Genomic DNA, 24,890 nt, shown 5'->3' on the forward strand with positions numbered 1-24,890 from the left:
TGACCTTTTGTGTAGCAAGAAGAAATTAGCCATTTTATTCTAATTTATCTACCTATCTACTAAAAGGTTTCTTCTCCCAACCATGGCATGCATCCACCCCAATTTATCCCACTTTCATCCATTTGCTATTTATCTCCCTTTTATCTTAGCTCCTTGTAGACAAAGGGTCATTCCTGTCCTCTGTCCACTGCTTGTGTCAGAGGCAATGGAGTAAGACACAGCACATCTACAGTGGGTTCCCATCACTTGATTTCCACGATGATCCTCCCTCCTTGTTCCCACATGCGAAAATAAAGACGACAGGAGAAATCTCTTTAGGCTGCATCAATTCATGGTACATTTACAACTATTCTCCACTCACACCTATCTCTTGCCTTCTCCCTTCTCTGCTCAACAGACATTTCCCTTATACTCAACGTCCCTTTCACCTCAGCCATCCACCCATCTGTCCCATGGGTCATTCTGTATAACGCCAAACAATTTCATTCAATGGTAACCTTCAGTGGCTAAGTACCTGTTCTATGTGGACAATTTATTCAACTTGAGAATTAGTTATTTAGTATACACAAGAGTACAAAGCTACAAGACTAAAGCAGAATAATTAAAAAAATGAGCAGATGCAACCACCACACAATGACAAGAGTAACTTGTGTTAGGCCCCGTCCACACGGAGCATTTTGATGCGCGATGTATTGAAGCGATGAGTTGAAAAACGTGACTTTCAATTCGTCGCAGCTTCATGAAAGCAGTCATGGGGCGTACCGATTTCAAATCGCTGAGCAGTGTGTCAATGACAGTTAAAGGGAGAGGACACACTCGCTCTGCTTCGCTCTTCTAGTTTCATACAATGGCACAAGCAACTTCCGCAAAGCCGTTCGAGTGGACGAAGACTATTATATTACATTTCATTAAGCTACTAAAGCAGTACCCAGTCATTTGGAATATCAAGTGCAAAGAATATAAGATGAGAAATATAAAAAGTACAAGCATCGAAAGCTGACTTATATTCTTTAACAAAATGTAATGTGCGGAATGAAGACATTACCAAAAAACTTCATACACTGAAAACACAGTTTCACAGGGAAATGACTGCCATCAATGCATCAAAGAAGTCTGGTGCTGGCACGAAAAATATATACACTCCAAAGCTGTGGTGGTTTAATGATTTAATGAGTAGAGCGTCAGCAGACATCCTCCTCCCGTGAAAGCCAAATGATGACTGAGATCTGGTTGCTCGCGCAAGGTATTCGCAGTGATGCAGCCCGTCCGGACGCTAGTGTCAAGTTTTCAACACGACTACTGCATCAAGTCGCTGATGCGTGATGCTCCGTGTGGACGGGGCTTTATACTGCCTTACACTCAGTCTTTCCAGACAACACAACATTTCTTTGTTGACTGACTCATGGGCAGAACAAATGGCTGTGGTTTGTTTCATGGAGGCCACAGGAGTCTAGCAAGAGGGAACCGGGGCAATATTTTGACTGAAATGGAAATGAACACGTATAAAGGACTACAGATTAAATATCTTTTGAAGAAAGATATATTAATAGTAACTGTTGTCTTGAGTTTTAGAGAGTGGAATATCTGCAGCCCCACAGTCCCAGGAATGGTCCTCAGGCCCATTGCATGAAAGTAGTAGAAGGAGGAGGCAGTTGCTGATTCGTAGCTTTCCATGCGTGAAAAGATGTAAGAAATACGAGTGAAATTGATGAGAGATCTTATGCCTAGTCCAGAGACTAAATGTCAACCTCTCAGGGTTGCACCTCCTAGCAGAGGTACAGGGGTTGATGGGTTTTGAAAATAGGCAGCTCTGCTGTCTATCTTGTATGACCAGCACCCAATATTGGTCCCAAGAAAAAAGATAAATGGTCAAAAACAATAAAATATTGTTTACAAAAAAAAATTTACATGTAGAAAAATTACATACAATGATGTATGGTATGTGGAAGTGAGAAATATCCTTTACATTTGATATAATTGTGTCCAAGATATACAGAACTGAGGACAAAAAATATCCAAAATTAAACCAACCATATATAGAAATGAGAATTAAATAGAAGTAAATTACTTGTGCAGTAATAACCTAAAATGAAGGTAAAGAAATGCAATATGGACTTTGGGTAACAATGAAAAGGAAAAGACACTTATCAATGAAAACACAGTACAATATAACCACGATCAAAGCAAGTAAGTTCTGAGTGAAATTATAACAAAGGGAAATACCACTGAAAAGTCTTAACTTCTTGACATACAACAGAATGGAATGGAATATCGCATTTCTTCCTGCCTGCCCTCAGTTCTATGTTTCAAGACTGATGACTGGCTGTGATTTTGGATTGAGTATTCCTCCCAGAAAGTTTGGATGCAATGATGCCAAAGCTCACTACAGTGCCACTCCAGCACCTCTCATAGTTCTTATTACAAAGGATTACAAAGGCGGAGCATGCCGACAGGAGACCTTTTGATCCATATCTAGGTCGGATGCAAAAAAAAAAAATCATATTAATAATAAAATAATAAATAAAAACTATAATAATGTAAATAACAAATAAAATACATAAATAAATGCATAGGTATAGTTAAATAATAAACAAACAAATAAATAGTAAATACTAATAAATTGACATATAACTAATAAATGAAAATCAGACAGACAAATGATAACAAAACAAAAACAAATAATATAAGATAAATTATAATCATTACAGCATCTTACTTAGGCATTTATCTAAAATTTTCTTAATCATAACACCAAAAGGTAGAGGGTAATATATATATAGCCATCAGGGGTGTCTGCAGGAATTTTTATAGGCTGGGGCAAAATTAAAGATATTATACATATATGGTTAATGGTATAAGCAGGTATCAAGATACTTCAAATTGGCCACATAAGCATATACCGTAATAGAATAATATGCTAATAAACAGTTGATTAATGTACATGGTATTTCATTCATTTTGCAATTTTCATTAAATTTTTTATTAATTATGTATTTTCCTTGCATATTTTTTAATTTTCCGTAAATTCCAGGGAGGGGCAAATGACCCCCCTGCAGATGCCCATGATAGCCATGACCCATGTGGTCAGAATAAAAATTCAGGTATTTACAAAAAGATTCACGTTTCTCTTAATATGCAGCATATATATAGTCAATATCCATTAACTATGGATGATATAAGAGAATGTCATCTTCACTATCTTATATTGAACAGCTACAAATGTCAATTAATATTTAATTTGGTCCTTTTGGTATTAAGTCATTGGTGGTTGAGGTTGGGGTACATTCTGTGGGTCTTGTGATTGTCTGGAGAGAACTTGTAGTTGTGGGGAAGCTAATGTTGGTGTGAGGTAGTTGTAATGGTGGTGGAAAGTTGTGATTGTGGTGAGAGCTTCTCAGCTTGTAGTTCCTAGCGGCATTCGTCTTATGCCCCAGGATATGAAATTTCCATTATTCTTTTAAATACAATTACTTACTCTAAAATAGCTCTTCTGATTTCCTATATCTGTAAAGGATGACTAGTTTTGAATTTGTCCACAATATAGTACTCAACGCCCTTACACTCTGTTACGGTGACTGACTCCAGCCACTAAACGATCAGGTTTGCCAAGCATTTTAAAATGCTTGGCAAACCTGCAGAAATCTCGATTATCTTATTACAAATGACTATGTGCAGGAATATTTGAGTGATCACCATGACCCCGCACGAATATTTATGTAATTTAATCCGAAACTGTATCCACAGGGTTAATTATGATCTCGTGTAAAGACGTTTGTGCAGCTATGTGCGATACAAGATCACGACCTACTCGTCAGGCCTCCTTACCTCCCAACTCCTTCACACTTGCGAGACTTTAATCTAAAATGTAAACAAAACATTGGAATGCAAAGAAGTCTCGATATTTGAAGTTGTAAGGTGTATCAGTCGTAGTGTTATATGATGAAATACTAACCCATTTATCTAGTATTACATATGATAGACTAACTAATAGACTTACCAACTTTATTTTGAAGAACATTTGTGATAAACATTGCCTTGTGAAAATCCAGTGTGAATGTTAGAAAAAATATATTTTTATATATATAAATTATGTTTTACTGTAGGTAGCTTTAGTATTATTGGTACTGTAATCAAATACTTTTTATTGTAAAAATCAGGAATGTTTGGAATTACTGGTATTTACTCTGGAGGCAAATATTACCATTAAACAACTTATATATTCATTTTGAATTACATCTACAGAGCAGACTAATAATTTTCTAGCTTTGAGTCTTACTTAAGCTATTTATTTATTTATTCACATAAACTCTTGAACATCTGACAAGTCCAAGTGACAAACTCGTCCGAAAGTCCAGAGTTAATCCGATGGTGGAGACTGAAATATATTCACTATTTCCTTTATTGTCAAAGAGAATATTTGTAGTAAAAAAGTAACACAAAGAAATAGAAATACTCTGCAAATTGATAATCATATAGATACAGGTCATTTGCATGTCATACAACAGTGATAGTTTGAATAAATACAGTGATGTCGCGAAAATATGTTTGTATTACACTCACCAGGGGTCTTAATTAAAAAATTCAATAAATAGTAAGGATGTATTTACGGAAAATATATTGTTTAACTTGTAAAACACGAAATGGTTATTCAAATTTCAATAGACGAACGACCGAATCGGAGATTCCGTGTGCGTTGGGAAGTGACAGTGTTGTGTACCATGGGGAGAGCGGTGAACTGGGGACATGAATATTCACCGTAATTTGAATATATCCAATCCTAAGCCATCCACCTGGATACGAGGTACGTTACTTCTCGTGCCGACAACAAAAAACGCTCGCCAATTTTTTGTTGTAGGCTGGAGAAGGGTTTAAATAGCGCTGGTGTATGCATGTACACTGGGAAGGCGCTATGCAAATAAGTCTAGCGAGGGTTGGAGCAGGTAACATGTAAAGGATCGCCCTGAATACATTAGTTATTCAATGGGGGGAGCGGGGTAAAAAAACATGCACGGACCTTTAAAGTTCGTTGTGGGTCTTTGGATAGGCTTGGAGCTCAGTAGTAATATGCAAATTGAGGGTAGTGTATGCTATGCTTGTGTAGGTGAAGGAACGTCGAAGGGGGCACGAGGGTTGGGTTTGGTGGTGGGGAGGAGGGGCAAGAAGGCGACAGTAAGAAAAGGGGGGAAGGAAGGATGTGTGCAAGTAATTGCTCCAGAGACACGGGGCGAGAAACATCTCCAAGAGTTTAGTGCCGAGTTCAAGCTAGTGTGTTGCTTCACTCAAAGTAGTGATAGTGTATTGCTTGTGAGTGTTGTGCAGTTTGTGACTTGGGTTATTTATGAAGTTCAATGCACATTTTTTTTAAGATGTGGATAAATTTCTTGTGAGGTAAGTGGTAACAGTTACAATATGAGAGGTTGCTGTCCACTGTTTTATATTGAATACTGAATAGGACATAGGTCACTAATCGTCTAATGTGAATGTAACAATGTTACTGCTTCAAGTGCCCATATCATATACCAAAAGTTTTGGTATAATTTGGTATTTTTTTAGAAGTGCACAGCCATGCAGTATAGCATTAGAAAATTAAATATTAAATTTGTAAATTATAATACATCAATGTAAAAGATCTGTTTCTTGGCAGAAATCAATATCAAAACATTGCTAAAAGCTATGCAGAAGAGAATAAAGTTGCATCAACTATTTAAACACCATCTTTGTTTTGATAGATTTGGTGGTCTGAGATGATGATGACCTCTAGATTTACAACCACCTTACCAGAAATTTAAATGTAGGTTATGTTAAGTAGGTTAGGTCATGTTAGAATAGATTAATGTATCATATTTTAATTTCTTTGATCTCTGCCTCTACCAAAACAAAGATGGTGTCTCAAGTAGTCAAAGCGACTAGGCTAGCTTATAGCTTTTAGGAACCTTTTCCGTTATTGATTTATGCCAAGAATAATGAATATTATATCGATGCATTATAATTTACCAAATTATTATTTAATTTCTTATCGCTATATTGCATAGGTGTGCATTTCTAAAAATTTACTACATATTTCTATTCATAATCATGTACTTGCGTTGGAAGGCACTCTTTAGGCCCCACTTCAAGGCAGCAACCATGTTCTGCAGGGACTCCCTCGGTAAAATTCCTATATCGCACAAAGACTGATATTTAACATGAAGTTTTCATTGTTCAATAGCTATACGTTTACTGAAGTACATGTCACAGTCCATTTGTTGATGATTATGCTGCGCTCAATTGGTGGTGGTTTATGCATTGACTGTAGTGGTGGTTTGGTCGGGTCAGATTTAAATTCACTGTTATTCCAGTTTTTACATAGTTTTTGAAGGAATTGAATGATTCAACTTTAGCGGTATGACTAATTACCCCACCGGACTCCATCGGGCCGCACCGGACTCCATCGGACCGCACCGGACCTTTACACAAGCTAAAACCTACCCCACCGGAGGTGGAGATTGATCGTTGGTCAAATGGAATGTGTATTTTCACAGTTTGACCAGTGGTATAAAATTTGGCTCATACCTACCCCACCGGACCAGTTAACTGAATAAAATTCAAGTGAGGACGTTCTGGGGTAAAAGGGGCAATGTCACAGGCTGTTAATTGACCAATTGACTGAATGAAGTTCAAGCATATTGAATATTAACTGAGATAAAAGTCACTGTTAACTGACCGGCCCAATTAAATCAATGGTTAAGTGACGTTCAGAGATGAAAGTGCGATGGAGGATGATTTACCGAATAAATTCAAATAAAAATAAAACGAAGTGATTATTCGCCCGTATACGATCGAACAGTGCATATTTTTATTGTTATTCCACCGTCAGTATACGGTTGTCCAAGAACAATGATTAGAGAGGTTGAGATTTCACTACGTAAACGAAAACGAATACTACGTATAATGTACAAGGTCACGTGAACAAGTGCACTGAATTCTAATGTTAAATATCCGTATAAGGATACGGATACGTGATAAGTTTGAAATCTCAACCTCACTATTATCATGGAGATGCTATTATTATTCGCCCGTATACGAATAATTGGTATTGGTACTATCAGAATCAGATAAATGTTTATTGTTCCGTATAAAACATTGATGTACATTTTATTCAGGTAGAAGTACAATAAAATAAGCCTCCGGTGCGGTCCCATACAAACTCTCTCGAACCTCTCGGCATGCAACGTCAAGTGGTGTTACAAATACAAGTCATGTGCAAACTGTCAAAATACACATTCCATGCTAACCTACGATCAATCTCAACCTCCGGTGGGGTAGGTATAAGCTTGGATAAAGGTCCGGTGCGGTCCGATGGAGTCCGGTGCGGTCCGGTGCGGTCCGGTGCGGTCCGATGGGGTCCGGTGGAGTCCGGTGGGGTAATTAGTCAAACCCAACTTTAGCAGCCAAGGAGGGAAAACTATTCCACGTTGATGCTGTTGGGAAGTAGAAGCTATTTTGCTGCACCCCACAGAATGTAAAATATAACCTAACCGAACCCAACTTAACCTAATGACCATTCCATATAAAAAAAAAATTGATCTTAAAAATTTTTATTTCTGTGATACTGGAATGGAACCCGTCAGACATCTATAAGGTTTTACTTTGTTTTCAATTTTATGTCAGTGGGTGATAAGGGATGTAGAATTCCAATGTTTAGCCAAATTATAATCCATATCCAGGATTAATAAAAAAAAACCCATTGAAGTTATACATGTTGTGTACTGAAAATTTGATTTTGATATATTTCTGGTATTTTACCCAAAATTGTAAATATACTTATGGATGGATTTTTATTTTTTTGAATGGTAATTATCAGTAACTTCACTTTTTGTTTTGCTTTTAGGGGATTATTTTTCCAAGATTATTTTCGGTATTTGTGAATTTTCATCTTGCCTGCCTATGTAGCAGTTTGTGTATTTTGTTAATCGATATTGCGACAACTCCAACAACATTTCTTAGTAATGCATTTCCCACAAAATAATGTTAAGGGATGGTGAAAAAATAATTATTAAACCTTCCTGTTACCTTTCACTGAAGTACCATTTCTGTTGCGATCATTTAGGTTAGGTAGGTTAGGTTAGGTTATTTGTGAATTTTCATCTCGCCTGCTTGTAAAATAATTTATATATTTTTTGCAAATATATTACGACAACTCCAACAACTTTTCCTGCAAATTTGAGAGTGAGATGAAACTACACAATTTCCTTATTTTCAATAGACATTTTGGAATGGAGCATGCTTTCCAAGGAGAATTTTTTTAATAAAAATCTTTGGAAATGAGTGACATTTGAATTTTGTTTTTGAAATGTTAAAATTTGTTATATGCCCTGTTACATTAGTATATTGGGCTAAAGTTTAGGAAATAGCTTGAATGACATGTTTCATTGTGTGTCATTTTGACAATATTTTTTATCTAAATAATCACTGCAGATTACTATTTGTAACTTTCCTTTGAGTTTTACAAGATCAAAACCAAACGAGTCCCAAAATTAACTAGGAAAAATAAATTGGTTAGGTAAGGTAGTTACATCTGTCACTAGTCTCAAACAAGACATAAAACTTGAACCAATAGAAAGAAGAAGATGACATGTTATACAACATCACAAAGAACTTAGTGGCCATAAACAGAGAAACATACTTAAATCCAACCATTGCACAGTCAACTAAGGGCATGTTGAGAAAAAGGATTGTGGTACTCCCCAAGGCAGTCGTAGCTCCTCTTGGGGATCGGTGCCACCTGCGTAGAGCCGGTGGCCAGGGCTGGTTGCCGCCGTTTGGCCCCCAACTCTTGGGGTTGGGGGGTGGTCCCACGACATAGACGCTGCGGCTCCAGGAATGGAGTACCACAGGGCTCTGTTCTATACCCCACGCTCTTTAATCTATACATGCATGACTTACCCACACCAGACACCTCAGAAATACAAATCTCTTCCTACGCAGACGACATAACAATCACATGCACACATTGTAACACAGACAAAGCTGCAGAAATAATCCAGCCATACCTTGATACACTCAACATATGGTTCATCACAAACAGACTCAAAATAGCTCCAACCAAATCTACAGCAACACTTCTCACCAACTGGACAAAAGAACACAAATACATACCTCATCTCTACATCAACAACACTCTAATACCACACACAAATACACCGAAAATTCTTGGTGTAACATACGATACATCCATGTCTTTCAAACAACACATCACAAACATAAAAAACAAATGCACACCTAGACTTAACGCACTTAAGTCAATCACTGGAACAACATTTGGACAAAACAAAGAAACTAATACAACAATGTACAAACAATGCATACGCTCAGTGATGAAAAATGAGAGTCCTGCGTGGGCTCCTAATCTCAGTGAGACACACCACAACACCCTTCAAATAATACAAAACAAAGCCCTAAAAGCAATTACAGGCTGCACAAGTACAACACTTACAGACCATTTACACCATGAAACAAAAGTCCTCAAAGTCAAGGACCACCTCGACATGAGAGGCACACAAACACTTGCTGCAGCCACCACAAACACATCACACCCGCTACACTACATAGCAGAACACCCACACACACCAAGAAACATTAAAACAACACCCAAAGACCTGTATCACACACAGATACTCTCTTCTCTTCCTCCACAACCACCAAATACCAGCCTCTGGAAACATATTCATAATCATATCACTCACCGCTCCATTAACACACTGCTACATGCCAGACCCCCTGATATCCACCCTTCTGAATCCTCTCTCCCATGAAAGGACAGAGTCCACCTGGCCAGACTGCGGTGCAGCCACCACCCAGCACTTCTAAGCTACCAGAAGAGGCTGGATGACTGCATTGTGAACAGCTGCCCAGGATGTAACACTTCACCCCATACCATACAACACATAATGGAAGACTGCATTATACACAATCATGCACGCAGACAACACAACTTACACTCTATAAAGGATTTGTGGGAAAACCCAGTTTCGGCTGTGGCATTCCTTGGGGAGATGGGACTGCTTGGACAGACTGTCTAGGGAACGACAACAACAACAACATCTAAGGGCAGTCACAACCAAAAATACCACATGTACTAGACAAAAGCCACTCATCCCCCCCCCCCCACAACATCCAAGAGTGGAGTTATCTCCAATCTCATGTCATTAATAGTCCCACTCATGCTACCTTTATAGTTAGGGTCATTCATAGTTGTATTGCTATCCTAACCCTTGTTCCCAGCTCTTATCCTTGATTCCCATTCTGTCATTAAACCCGACCCAAGTACCCTGCACACAACCTCTGCTTATAATACTGCTCAGGATCAGACCTTTCCAGGTCCTTAAATGAGATGAGAAGTTAAATTTTTTGTAAAGCATTAATTGTAACAATTTGGCAGAGTAGAGCATCAACTACTTCATTTATTGTTTTTGTTAAATTTCTGGGGGAAAGTTTGTTGCATAAAAAGAACATTCATTCCTGATAAATAGAAGTATAAGGAAGCACAGCGAATAGCAATGGCATTGAGTACATGATCATGCAACAATGTTTTGACACTGTCTAGTGGAAGCCCACTTTAATGAATCCCTGTTTAGCAGAAGCTCAATTGAATGGAAATGAAATCAATAGCAGAAAGCTCAAATTAGTGAACATAATTCTATTAAACCAAATATATTCTGTTATTTATGTGCAAACATGATCGGTAAATTGAGCCCTTTCAGTTGTCTGGCAGTGCCAGTGTATTTAGCTGAAAGACTCAATATATTGGAAAATTCTGTTAAAAAGGTTGTCAATAACTCTCTCTCTCTCTCTCTCTCTGTCTCTCTCTCTCTCTGTCTCTCTGTCTCTGTCTCTCTGTCTTATTGTCTCTGTCTCTCTGCCTCTGTCTATCTCTCTCTCTATCTTTCTGTCTCTCTCTCTCTCTCTCTCTCTCTCTCTCTCTCTCTCTCAAACCCTCTCTTGGCTGAATTAGTTTGTTAAATTGTGCTGCTTCTACTTGTATACAAGCTCTTCAGTTGAATACTGTGAAAGGTGCATGTGTCAAAGCATAGACCAAGGGATCACATAGGGCAGCATTTCCCAACCTTTTCCTACCATAGCACCCCTTGTTGTCATGTCTAAGCAGTCCAGCACTCCTATCTTGTTATTAGAGGGATAAAAGAAAGTGAAGTGTACTGGTTGATGACTTATTTTCTTGATTCCTTAGAACTGAAACAAATTAACAATATTGTTTGTAGAAGAAATAAGAACACCCTAGAAAAGTAAAATAGCATGGAAAAGGTCAAATATGCACAACAATGTGATTTTTTTGTGCATCACTTCCTAGCACCCCCTATAGATTTCAGCACACAAGGTTGGGAAACGCTGACTTGGGTGTGGTGGAGGAGTAGGCATGACATCAGCAATCAAGTTTGTTCTGCTTAATGGGCTGATATAGGTTTCAGAGTGAATGTCAGTCTGCCACCAATCTTGTGTGGGATAGTAATTTTAGCTGATCTGAGGCTGAGTCGGGATGCTTTTAGATGTTTGAGGTGTAGAGCAGATAAATATTGTTGAGGATCAGGTCCTCGAAATTGAGTCTGTTTTATCACTGGCAGGGCAGTGTTTCCTAATTGTATTGATGGAATATCTTTGCAGCAGTATCATCTACAGAGGCACACAGTGATTGAGTTCGGTTGAGAAGCAGAATTGAGTCTTCAGCCCATTGGGTTACTCGGGTCACTGCTATTTGTAGAAGGCAGTTTGTATGGACAGGATGAGTTTTGCTGCAAAACAGGGCTAGGTTGTTGGGTTGGTAGTTATTTTGGGGAGATTTGTTTAATTATGTCATCAAGTGAAGAACACGGAGAATGCATCCTTGGGGGGCTGTTTGTTGAATATGTGGTGACGATAGGGTTGGTTGTTCCTCTGCATACTCGAAAGGTTCTGAAAGTTAGGAGTTGGGATATGAAACCGAGTAAAGTTCCTAGAAAAATAGTTTTGTAGAATCTTCCATTTTTAGGCAGTGTTGTATGATTTTCTAGATAAAAAATATATAGACATGTTGACACATGCCATACAGATTGTTGTTTCTGTTTAGTTGGTTCAGAAACCTGTTGAAAAGGGTGATATGAGGGGATGGCATTCCAGTTGCCATGAATATTAGAACAATTTTTTTTTTTTATGTAAGTGCATTTGGATGGTAATTGTTTGGGGGGAAATTTGTCTTCCTAGTTTGTGGAAGAGGATGATGATGGCTTTCCTCCTGGTAGTTGGGAGGATGCCTTCTGTCCATATTTGGTTAAATAGATAATGTAAAGGATTGCAGGTGGGTGTTGGTGTTTTATCATATATTAGGAGGGCTTAACCTCTTCAATACAAGTCAAATACTCGCTTGCATTGTAGGCTGCCTGATGCATGATGATTTGATGATACATCTCTATGTGCATTATAAAATATAAAGTTGCAGCTGTAATACTTATTCTTCACACTAAATGTTATTAACCACAGAAAATGCAATCAAGCCTGGTCACAGAATGTATATGTCACTCAGTGTAAAGGACCAATTAGGTCCTTTAGTTCTGAAACTAGGTGTGGACCACCACTGCCTGCTTCAGAACTCTCGGTTCGTGTATAGACTCGTAGGACAAGTAAGAAAACACAGGATTGCACTGGAAGTTTATAATTCTGGTCCTTCCACAATGCACTATCAAATCAATTTGAAGAAAAGGGAAAAACAACACCGACTGTTTCACCTTAGGTCAGTTCGGTCGTAGCTCACCCGAATTGTCTCCATAGTAAACACTTAAATTACTCATAGAAAGCTTCAGTAGATGATCAGGGTTTTGGAGCTGAGCGATGACGACTGGCAGAGCAGAAGGCGAAGTTGGAGACAAACGACGTCCAGTCGATGTAACTCGCCAGTTTTAGAGTGGAGAGAGGGGAGGGGGAGTAGTGGACTAGGTGCAGTCACCAAGTTCTCTCTGACAAAACCATGTCTGTCCGGGACGCACGTAACCTCAGTCGTCATACGTGGCAGCTCATTTCAAGTAAGGTTTCAGAGCGCACTCGAATTGTGCGTAATTTAAGAGGGCTGGTTGTTTAGAAGATTAAGTGGCGATTTTCCCTTACACTCAGGTATAGCTATCTATGTCTATACATAGAGCACTTTTTCCCCCTAATAAGGGAGGTAGTCAGTCAAAGGCATGTACCTACTCCCACCCATTCCACTCCCATCCACCACCCTTTCTTCCCTCTCATCTTAGCTCCTCATGGATGATGGGTCATCCCTGTATCTGCCCATTGCCTTGGGTCAGAAGCAATGTAGCAAGACACAGTATATCCACAGCAAGGTCTTTTCACTGAATTGATGACCACCCCTCTCCATTCCCTCATGCATAAAAAGAGATGGAGAGAAATCCCTTTGGGCTGTGTTAAAATATCATTCACACAATAAACACCCCCGTACCATCCCCCACCTGTCCCTTCCTTGCATAACAGTATCATCTATACAGTCACTCTTCTCTTATCTCTGTCTCCTGCTTACAACTACAAAATAAATATCAGGACACTGACATCCTCGCATACCCACTCACACCTCATGATGCTGATGTTGGCATCATGATATGCTAAGGGTTAAGCTGGATCATAGTGTTTCCGGGTATGATTTTCCTAGATCATATTTGTCTTAAGACTTAATGATGCTATTGTGTTCCAAGTTTCTGAGATGGATGTATTTCTTCAAATTTGTACACCTGGGAGTGATTGTTGCTGCAATTTGCACATATGGCTGAGTTTGGGTATAAGGAGGCATATTGCAGGGGCTGAGCAATGTGTGCATATGCCATCTGAGCAGCAACATCCCTGTTTATTGTGTTCAAAACACAAGTAATTGAAGGAGCAGTATAGGTGTCATATGTCACTGTTTATTGTCTCGACCAAGAACAGTTGTCTTGCAATTGGGAAGGTGGGTGTAATATTCCACTTCTGTGATTGGTTGGCTGCAGCCTTTGAAGGAATGTGATAACTTGGGTATTGACTGACAATTGTTAATTGTGATGTTTGTGCCCACTCAGGAAGAGTGGGCATTTGCTCCAGTGTTACCGATATGTTCTCGTTTTATTTTGTGTGTTGCGGATGGGGATTGCTCTCTTCACACAGGGTTAGGTAGGGATGTAGCAGAGGGACTTAGATTTGGGAGAAGTGTCGCTCACTCTTGTTTTGTCATTGTTAGTACAATCATTATCATGTTGGATCACTGACTACCCATTTGTGGCTTGTGCTTGTCCAGCAAGTAAAGCATAGTTACCCATTTTCAAAACCCATCAAACCCCCCCCCCCCCTCACCTCCATCATAAGTTGCAAGAGGTACTGGCTCTCTGAAAGATATCTTTCAACTTAACCTGTATTTCTTGTACCTTTTCACACATGGAGAGCTGATAACTGGTGACTGTTGGGCCAGCATCACCATCTATGTGGGGTATGACTAGGAGTGTCCAGAGGTTGCCCTCTTCTGCTCTTACAGTCATTCGCCGTTGCTGGAGGACTTTTGGGCATTCTGTCGAAGAACACGGTTATTGTGAAATAGTGGAGGGGAAGTTTGGTAGTGACTGAATATACACCAGTCTCAGTCACTTCATCGTTCTTGGCAACTCAGAATGGAGTAGGTTCTGAGGAGCACCATTAGGTGGTGGAGTAACATTTGATCTTCCTCTTCAAGGTGTCTTGACCCTAAGTCTTACCTTGAGATCCTGCTACAGTTAGACCTCTCATTAACGGATGTTAATTAGCTGTGTTTGCTGTGTTTTTGGTGCTGTTGTTTAGTGCATGCAATCACTATGCCACCCAAAAACCACTCCAAAATGCCGAAAACACTGCAAAAACACAGCTAATTAACGTCTGTTAATGAGAGGGCTCACTGTATTATCTTAGTAGGGAGATGAGGTGAAGAGAATTTCACCTTCAAACAAGATTTATGACAGGTGTAGCATACTTTGGAGAGCTAACCCTCATTCCATGCAGAAATAAAAAAAACAATTACAGTATGCAGTAAGCCTTCAAAGATCTGGACTAATTACAAAGGATTACAAAGGCGGAGCATGCCGACAGGAGACCTTTTGGTCCATATCTAGGTCAGAGGCAAAAAAAAAATCATAATAATAATAAAATATTAAATAAAAACTATAATAATGTAAATAACAAATAAAATACATAAATAAATGCATAGGTATAGTTCAATAATAAACAAACAGGTAAATAGTAAATAATAATAAATTGACATATAACTAATGATAAACGAAAATCAGACAGACAAATGATAACAAAACCAAAACAAATAATGTAAAATAAATTATAATCATTACAGCATCTTGCGTAGGTGTTTATCTAAATGATTCTTAAAGCTTCGAACTGAACTACATTGCACTACCTGTGCAGGAAGTTTATTCCATTCATTAACTACACGGTTGGCAAAGTTGTTTCTACCTACTTCCAAATTGAATCTATATCCAGACAGTTTGAGACCATTGTTTCTTGTCTGATTATCATTCAATGTGAAAATTTTGTCACTTTTGATGTCAACTCCCTTTAGAATCTTAAAGATCCGTATCAAGTCACCTCGGAGTCTACGTTTTTTTAGGGAAAGCAGATTCATATGTTTTAGTCTATTTTCGTATGATTTATTTTTGATATTTGGAATCAGTTTTGTGGCTCGCCGTTGTACTTTTTCCAGTCTGTCAATGTCTTTAATGAGATTCGGTGACCATACGGAAACAGCATATTCCAAATGTGGACGAACTAACAATTTATATAGCTTGTTAATGAGTGATGGACTTTTGAAATCAAAAGATCGCGCAATTAGTCCTAGAACCTTATTTGCTTTCTCAGAGGCTGAAATACACTGCTTGGATGGTTTGAGGTCGTTACTGAAAATTACGCCGAGATCTTTTTCACTATCCACTTTTGTTAACGAATTTCCAAATAACTTGTAATCGTACTTACTGTTATTTTTACCTATGTGCATTACCTTGCATTTACTTGTGTTAAATTTCATTAGCCACTTTTCAGACCATTGCTGTAATTGATCTAAATCTTCTTGAATATCTAATTGGTTTGAGTGATCATTTGCCACTCCGCACAGTTTTGTATCATCAGCAGATTTGGAAACAGTAGATTTTAGTCCATGGTCTATATCATTTATATATACTATGAATAGAAGTGGCCCAAGAACGGAACCCTGAGGACACTTGTAACATTTTTCCATCCAGAAGTTTTTCCATTTAAAACAACTCTGTTTTCGACCATTCAACCACTTATTCTGTGTAAAGCTAATTTAGTAAGTAGTCTTTAGTGTGGGACGGTATCAAAAGCTTTTGCAAAGTCTAGATATATTAAATCTATATTTTCTTTTGTCATAATTCGAGATAACTGTGTTGTAGAATTCGAGTAAGTTAGTCACGCAAGAACGTTTCGGTCTGAAACCATGCTGGCTGTCATTTATCAAAAGGTTACTTTCTAAATGATGTTCGATAGCATCTCTGATGATAGTTTCCATTATTTTTCCTACAATTGAAGTCAAACTTATAGGCCTATAGTTATTTGGCTGCTTTTTGTCACCTTTTTTGACCCTCTCTGTATCTCAAAAAGTAGAGATCTTTCCAAAGTTATAGGTCACCCTGGTCCAGCTTACTAAAACAAATGAATATATATGTAAACAGTCATTGCCGCGAGTTTTACAAAGTGGAAAACTGCAGCCCCACAGTGGCTGGCAACAGTTCTTAGAGCATCTCAGGGATAGGAGCCACCTGTGTGAGCGCCGGTGGCAAGGATATTTTGTGGCTGGTTGGCCCTCAACATTTGGGGTTTGGGGATAGTTCCACGGCGAAGACACTGCCACACCAGGACCACACCAGAAGCATATCTATAATCATATCACTCATTGCTTCATCAACAAATTGAAAGGCAGTACATTGTTGCATGCAAGACCCCCCGATATCCATCCCTCTGAATCCTCTCACCCCCTAAAGGACAGAGTCCACCTGGCCAGACTACTTTGCATCAACCAACCAGCCCTTCTAAGCTACCAGAAGAGGCTGGATGACAGCATTGCAGACAACTGCCCTGGATGTAGCATTTCATCCCATACTGTACAGCATGTTATGGACGACTGCATTGTACACAGTCACGCATGCCAATATCATATCATTAATTTTTTTTTTTTTTTTTTTGTGAAATATTCGGCACATCACAACGTACTGAGGGGGTTGGAGTGACATACTCAGCTTTGGTAGATTAGACTGTTGTTGCCTATATATCCAGATTCAAGGATTGTCACTGTAAAACTAGCCATAATGAGGGAATAACAAGGATCATTTTACCATCCACCCATATGCCTTTGATGAGCTATTGCCACAACCAAATGTTATTTTTCAAACTTTGGTTACTTGAAACGTATTCCTTATACCTTCTAAAACATTTCTATTCATAAAAGAAAGAAAAAAAAATTGACTTGTGTAAGTATATATTTAATTGGAAAAAGAAGAGTGAGGTTTGGTCTGTTATATAATTGGAAAGAGATGCATTTTTCAAGATCTAGAGTGTTACATTCCCAGTTAGTCCATAGCTTTGAAGTTTTACTCTATCATGTTTTTGTCAAAGTTTGATGGGGAAACCCATACCATATGTGCATACATAACATAAGAATAAAGGAGACTGCAAGAGACCATAAGGCTTACACTAGGCAGCTCCGTACCCATCACCATGTAAAACCCACACAAAAACATATTCACATCTGGATGATTAATCAAGGCCTTCAAGAGAGCACTAAACTCAATACAGCACAACAGCTACCCCCAGATATTAAGTCTCTCTGAGAAAACCCTCCCACATCAGATAAGAATAACACTAGCACATCTGCACTAAAGACATCATCCATCATTAAGACAATACCAATGCAGATTCAAAGTGCCCCAGATGCAACCACCTCACAGAATACACAAAACACCTCATACTATTGTCCCACATTAACAATACCCAGTCAACAACACAATATTTCTTCTCGAAGTGATTTATGGATCCAACCAGAGGGTGTTGCCAGTTTTCTGGAGGATGCAGGTCTTCTGCCAGGGAGATCTGGGGCAACAGATTGAATGAGAAGGAAAACACCACATTTGGCAAATGATGATTGTGAGGTTAGAATTTATTTATAATGATTGTTTTATCTTGGTATGGTATTCATGAAGTTTCTCTTCAATTTCAGGAGGTTGTGCAAGACGAGTAGCTGCATTAAGGATGTGACCAATTACCAGCTGTCCCCAAGCATGTCAACGTCCACATCCGAAACGTCTTAGCGTAGCAAGAACAAAATTGGACGGCTTCCCGGGCCACACATTCCCAGCCAGAACCATCCAATGTCACTAGACAGTCTCTGTAATCTGAAACAAACATGTGCAATACACGGCATATCACTGGCACTCCCGCTAGCGAGAGTTCAGGCAGAGTACCTCCATTGCCTTCCAATGCTGACCTCTTGCTTTCCAAAGCTGTGGAAGCACTTGTACTCTGGGCTCCGACAGCTCCCCATCAGTGTGCGAGAAGACTACCTGTGTGTCAGAAACAGAATGAGAAAGTGACGGGGTCAAGTACAAGTGCAGCCAGTAATACATCCAACAGTATTCCACCCCCAAGTGCCAACTCTGATCCAAAAATTGCGTCGTCGCATCAGTGTGGAGCATGTGGTGTGCAATTTTCTAGTGTGGAGGTTCTAATGCAACACTTATCAAAGCATGTGTATGAGGGCTTGTATGCAGCTCAGTGGCTGGTTCAGGCCCTCCAGTTGTTGCCTCCTAATGTTAGTGGCCTACAGGACTCGTCAGCTCCAAGCCAAAGGCAGTAGTTTTCAGTTGTTGATCGCGCATGCAGTTTTTACGAGAGTTTGTTTTTTATTTTCATTTCCCACCTAGAAACGTTTTGTTTCTGCAACTTATTTGGATCGCAATCATTAAAGGAAATGTAGCATGAAGCTATGTTTCTAAGGAGGATAACATTCTCATTTGTAAATACTTTTTTTTATACATTGTTGTGAAGCATGTAGAGATAAAAAAAAAACAAGTTTGTAATGTGGAGATAGAAGCGTTGTGTTATTGTTCATTCTTTTGATGTACATTCACATTTGATCTACAAGTGTTTGCAATTTATTGTGCAATATAGCAGCAGTTGGGCAGGTAGAACTGATGGACTTTGATTTAGTAATTGCCCAGAATTAGGAAGTATAATTGTTTGATTTTTCATTTGACTATGGTATTATTTATTATATTTTATTCTTTTGCCAGTCTGTTATCTTTAATCCTAGTCTCTAGATGATATTTTCAAGGGGAGGCTATGCCTGAAGGTCTGCCTCTTTTCTGTGTCTGTCTTCCATAGCACTTATGAATGTAGGTACAAACCAGGGACAGCCTACAAGTAGCCTATTGTGGATTCCTGCAATATTAAAACTTTTCTTCTGAAATGGAACGAAACATATTTGACACGATTCTGTGCAGATTTCCTTTTTTCAGTGAAGTTTGTGGGAGAGCATTCAGCATAGGTTTCATTTCATTTGTATGGTAAACTAAATGGAAAATAGCATTAGAATAATCCAAGTGTAGGAGATTAGTCTGTTCAATAATGAAGTTAATTGCTTCGCAACTGCTTGGTGATGTTTAAAGGAACAATGTAGATTTCTTTCAAAGTTCTTATGTTATGCCAAAGCCTTGATTGTATTGTGTGTATCCATAGGTTTAAGATTAGTCATGATTAATGGTGGACTGACCTGGTGATACAGGTCAGGGAAGACACCTAATCCATTTCTGCTTCCTCTGATTTAAGCAATATTTGCTTTCATTGTATTTAGTAGCAATACTAACCAAAGAATTTTGTACTTATTTGAATGGCATTTCAGTGCAGTGGAAGTACCTCTGTTGCTAAACCTTTTCTGTTCAAAACTGGAACACAGTATTGTGCGACAGTTAATCATGTTCTTTAAGATCTACTTATGTTTGGCGAGCAAGAGCTGGAATTTAATTTTATTTTATGAGATGTCTCTTTGTCTACCTTTCTCTCCATCTCCCTCTCTAATTACTGATTTCTCTCAAAACATTGAGTCATCTTGCTGCTGCTCATTTTCAAGTCTGTCATCCTAAAATCCATCCAAAGATGCAGCTTTGGTGGGACGACAGTTTCTCCAGTCCTGATTCAGGATCTGTTAAATTGGGTTGCATTTCTCCCACCTTTTCACAGGAGAGTTTACAACTGGTGTCAGGTCCTCTCCAACTCCCTTCCTGCTACTATGAGCTGGTGATAGAAACATTCACACTTATTAGTTAGTCTGTTGCTTTGATTTTCTATTGTAGGAGACTAGTGGTGCACAGAACAGTATAACTTCCTGGAGTGACTAATGACCTGGAGGGCATTGCTGGGTACTTGGGATCTCCAGGTCTTTAGCAAGAGAGACCAGGGTCAATAGACTGGCAGACTAGTGACTTCTACAAAATCAGCCATGACATTCAGCACATATGTCACTCAATGAAGAGATGTAGTGCTATAGCCTGGAAAGGTGAATCTAGGCAATGTGTAGGTGTTTTGTGTCCTGTATGTGGTGGTTGTGTCTAGGGTAATTTGAGTCTGTTGTGAGGTCATTTATGTGGTAGGACTTTTAAGGTCAGGTAAGGACCTGAGAATAGGTGTGTCAGTACCATTCTTATTTGTTGTAGGAATGATTTCTGGTTGATTTTGGAGGTAGTTGAATGAAGTATAGAATTTGAGTCATGGGAGTGTTTGATTTGGGATTGGAGTGTGTATGTGTTTGGATATGTATGTGTGTGTATATGAAAGGTATTTGGGAGTAGGTTGTCAGTGACTGAGCAGAAAACTGCTGTTATGTTGTTTAAGTTGTTTTTGTGTAATTGTGAGGGGTGGATTTTGAGGGATCTTTCATAGAGCTGTGTACCAATTGTTCTCGTATTTCATGGGAACTTTTCGTTTTTGTTATTATTTTTCTGTTGAATTGGTGTTGTTTGTAGTGCAGCAAATTTGTAATGTGGAGATGTTTGTAGCATGTCAGTTTTCTTTATTATTGGAAAAGAAAATTTCTGTTGTCCAGATCCTGTCTGCTACTATTTTAAGTGTGAAGAGTAGTTTTTGTTTTCATTCTTTAGTTCTTATGTGAGTTACTTGTCATGTGTATTAAATGTGGGGTCCATTGGGCTTTTATTCAATGGGAGAGGTTAACTGTTAAGTTGACTAGTGGTTCCTAGATTCATTGTAGTCATATAGACATGCCACTGAGGACTTACAAAGGATTACAAAGGCGGAGCATGCCAACAGGCGACCTTTTGGTCCATAACTAGGTTGGATGCATTCAGCCATTGTGCTAGTTTATTGTTAATATTGTTTTTTATTAATTTATTTTATTTTTCATTTATTTATTTGTTTATTTTTTCCAGTGTTGGTCTATTATTGTTGGGTCATCTGTACATGTGAAAGCTTTGATGTGATCTGTGCTTTGTGCGGGAAGTTGTTTGAATAAATTCAGTGGCAATGGTAGTGTTGCTCCTTGGGGTCCACATTGTACAGTTGTTTGGTATCTGATAGATGGTTGTTGAGGTACTCGGCATTCATTAGTGGCGAAGAGATTTGGCAACTATTTTGGTGGTTGCCTTGAGATTCACCAAGAAAACCCACAAGCCACAGTGGCTGGCAAGGGTCTCTCTGGGAAGAGGGAGCAATGACAGATACCTGCACATAGTTGTCCTGCAACATTGACCGTGAGGATGCATGTTTTCGAAACCCGTCAACCCCCAAACCTCAATGAGGACATGACACTTGGTCCCTGGACTGGGCCCGAGATCAACTTCAACTCTATCATCTTCAACTCTTACACCTTTTCACACATGGAGAGCTGACAGTCAGTGTGACTTTTCCCCTCTTACCAGTTTGAGCTGGTGACTGAAACAGCCCCACAGCGACGCAACAGACAATAGACCAAAGTTTCTTCCCAAAAATATCTATAGGAGGGCTTGAGGGGAGTTGTGAGCTGCTGTGGGTTTGCCACTAAAAGAAACTCGAGGCAGTAGTCGGGGTCCATTTCAGTGTCACCGGCTGAGAGTGATAAAGGGAAGGGAGCAGTTGGTGCCTGCAGCGCTTGATGTGCAAAAAAGGAAGGTAGAGATCTTTGACACTTTCCAGACTTCAGCAATATGGACACTATTCCAGTGTTTCTTTCAACACCTGCCTTTAGGGTTTCCAGTAGCTGGAACCTGAGGCAACATTTTTTTCTGATATGTAACACTGCTTTCTCTCCCTCATCTCTCTTTTCTCTTATCTCTTCTTGCTTCTCCTCTCTTTTTATTTTCTCACCACTTTCTTGCTTTATCTTCTCTTCTTCCTCTCTCTTCTCATCTTGCTCTCTGTCTCTTCTTGCTCTCTTCTAATCTTGCTCTCTGTCTCTTCTTGCTCTCTATGTCTCTTCTTGCTCTCTCTGTCTCTTCTTGCTCTCTCTGTCTCTTCTTGCTCTCTCTGTCTCTTCTTGCCCTCTCTGTCTCATCTTGCCCTCTCTGTCTCTTCTTGCTCTCTCTCTCTCTCTCTCTCTCTCTCTCTCTCTCTCTCTCTCTCTCTCTATATCTCTATCTCATCTATTTTATCTCTTGGACTTGGTCTCATAAACTATGCTCTGCTCGACATAATAAATTCAAACATAGGCTTATGTACACCAATGCAATGTGTTAGATGTTCCTTGTAATGCAATTACCTCTATTCTCTTAAAGATGAACTTGTTAATGTTTAGTGTCGTTCTTTTTGGAGTTTCTTACCTACAACTCGTCTCTCGAAATTTGGTTCCAAATTAACCGAACCCGTTCCAAGCACAAAATGACTTACACGAGGCATACCTGTACTCTTTTGCCCAAACTTTGTGTTTCGTTTAATACAATAGGGACCAGTATTATAAGTGCCCCACGCATAGATTACGGTACTTAAGGTACAAAACGGACTTGGAGTGATCTTCTCGTCTTTATTTTTATTTTACGATATTATTTTGATATGTGAACATACTCATTTGTGGTCCTTGCTAAGCTTTAGTAGGAATTATCCAGGGAGGGCCATTTATAGTTACCTGTTGATAGGAACTGGTTACTTGATCACTTTGGGAAAGTTTTCATGTAACAATAGGTCATACAAATCACTTTGCTACCAGTTTGATAGCCCTCTTTCATACATCACAGACTCAGGCATAATCAATTTCTAGTACAAAGTCACCTATTTGTGTATGCACTACTGGAAATAAAAGTTTTCTTTTAGTAGTTTGTTTTATTGTAGGGAATGGATTTAGATTTAAGAAGGAAATTGGCAAGAACTGGTTTACCAATGGAGTGGTCAACAAGTGTGTGCTGAAACTATATATTATTATTTTTATTATTATTATTATTATTATTATTTTTTTTTTTTTTTTTTTTTTTTTTTTTTTTTTTTTTTTTTTATTATTATTATAAATATAAAATGCTTGACAACTATATGGATGACAATGACAGGTGGTAATGGGCATGGATCTGCCTAGTGTAGGCTTTATGGTCTCTTGCAGTCTCCTTCATTCTATGTTTTAAATCTACCAAGGGATCCCCCTGACAATAGAGGTAGCCAGGCCAAGAAGCACAGACCCATTCCCATTCCCATTCCCATCCACTTCTCCTTTCCTCCCTCTCATCTTAATATCTCATGGAAATGGGGAGGAAGGCCTTTTACCTCTATACCAGTAGTTCTTAACCTGGGGTACCTGTTGTACCCCCAGGGGTTACGAAACCTTGAACGTGGGGGTACGAGACATGATAGCCAGTGCAATGGTGTACTGTATATTTACCATGAGAAAGCAAAGCAAGGTTTGTATCACTATCATTTTTATATGTTTGCATTGTATTTGTATTGGATGGGGGTACAAGAATTTTTTCTGAAATATCAAGGGGGAGTGGGCACTGGTAAATGTTAAGAACCACTGATCTAGATAACTATGGCAATATATATATATATATATTTATATATATATATATATTTATATATATATATATATTTATATATATATATATTTATATATATATATATTTATATGTATTTATATATATATATATATTTATATATATATATATAAATGCCTTCAATGGTGAGGGGATGGCCAAGTCAAACAATACTTTTATGTAGTCTATATGGAGAAATAGCGTGGGATTTAATGAACACCTTGGTTCAACTTTGCTGGTTCGAATCCTGACACTGGTAAAGCTGAACCAAGGGGCGGTTCATTAAATTCTACGCTACAAAGTCCTTTGTGAAGGGCACTGTCCTAGCCTCCCAATAGAGGGGAGTTTGTGACATTAAACCACATCATCATCATCATCGTAGGGAGATATATATAAGGGGATCCCAAATTCCCATGTTCCACTGTAGAAATTTTGGGTAAGTATGTAATTGTACGTTATATGTTAAGGTATGTTTATATTGTTTTTTTTTTTGTTTTTTTTAAGAGTATGCATAAGAACTAAGCCCTTCCTCGACCTTCCTGCAGACTCTTCCTGAAGAAGGACCATTTGCTGCCTTGGCACCTCCTTATGGTGCCCCCGGAGATCATCTCTGACCATGGAAAATGACGTTAAACGTGAGGTAGTGGAAGAGATGGAAGAAAGTATTGACTGAAAAACTTGTGCAAAACTTAACTCCAACTATGTATCAATAACATCAAAATTCCTATTACTAACCCAGTCCTCTTGCAGTGATGTGTGAAAGTGTGAGCAGATGGTGACCTCTGGAAGCCTCCAGTCACGACCTACATAGTATGCGGTACATTCCCAATGGTCATTCCATGCTGTGACCAA

The 24,890-nt window shown here is 38.8% G+C and overlaps 1 protein-coding gene across 6 annotated transcripts in view; it reads left to right on the plus strand.

Annotated features, from left to right (window-relative positions):
* LOC143023041 (uncharacterized) overlaps window positions 1-23,330 on the plus strand; it is a 30,554-nt gene extending 7,224 nt beyond the window's left edge. For 2 of the 6 annotated variants that reach the window (XM_076181505.1, XM_076181507.1), the window contains exon 2: window positions 18,257-23,330. In XM_076181505.1, the coding sequence (XP_076037620.1) occupies window positions 18,443-18,892 (450 nt within the window). In that variant the 5' untranslated portion in view covers window positions 18,257-18,442 and the 3' untranslated portion in view covers window positions 18,893-23,330. Of the gene's footprint in view, window positions 1-4,649; window positions 4,802-5,192; window positions 5,389-18,256 lie in introns of those variants that run through there. The other 4 variants (XM_076181503.1, XM_076181508.1, XM_076181509.1 and 1 more) reach the window with 4 other exon arrangements.
* Window positions 23,331-24,890: the final 1,560 nt, after the last annotated feature.

Source organism: Oratosquilla oratoria, unplaced genomic scaffold, assembly GCF_046742065.1.
Source record: "Oratosquilla oratoria isolate Oo_2021 unplaced genomic scaffold, ASM4674206v1 SCAFFOLD287, whole genome shotgun sequence".
NCBI classification, from domain to species: domain Eukaryota; kingdom Metazoa; phylum Arthropoda; class Malacostraca; order Stomatopoda; family Squillidae; genus Oratosquilla; species Oratosquilla oratoria.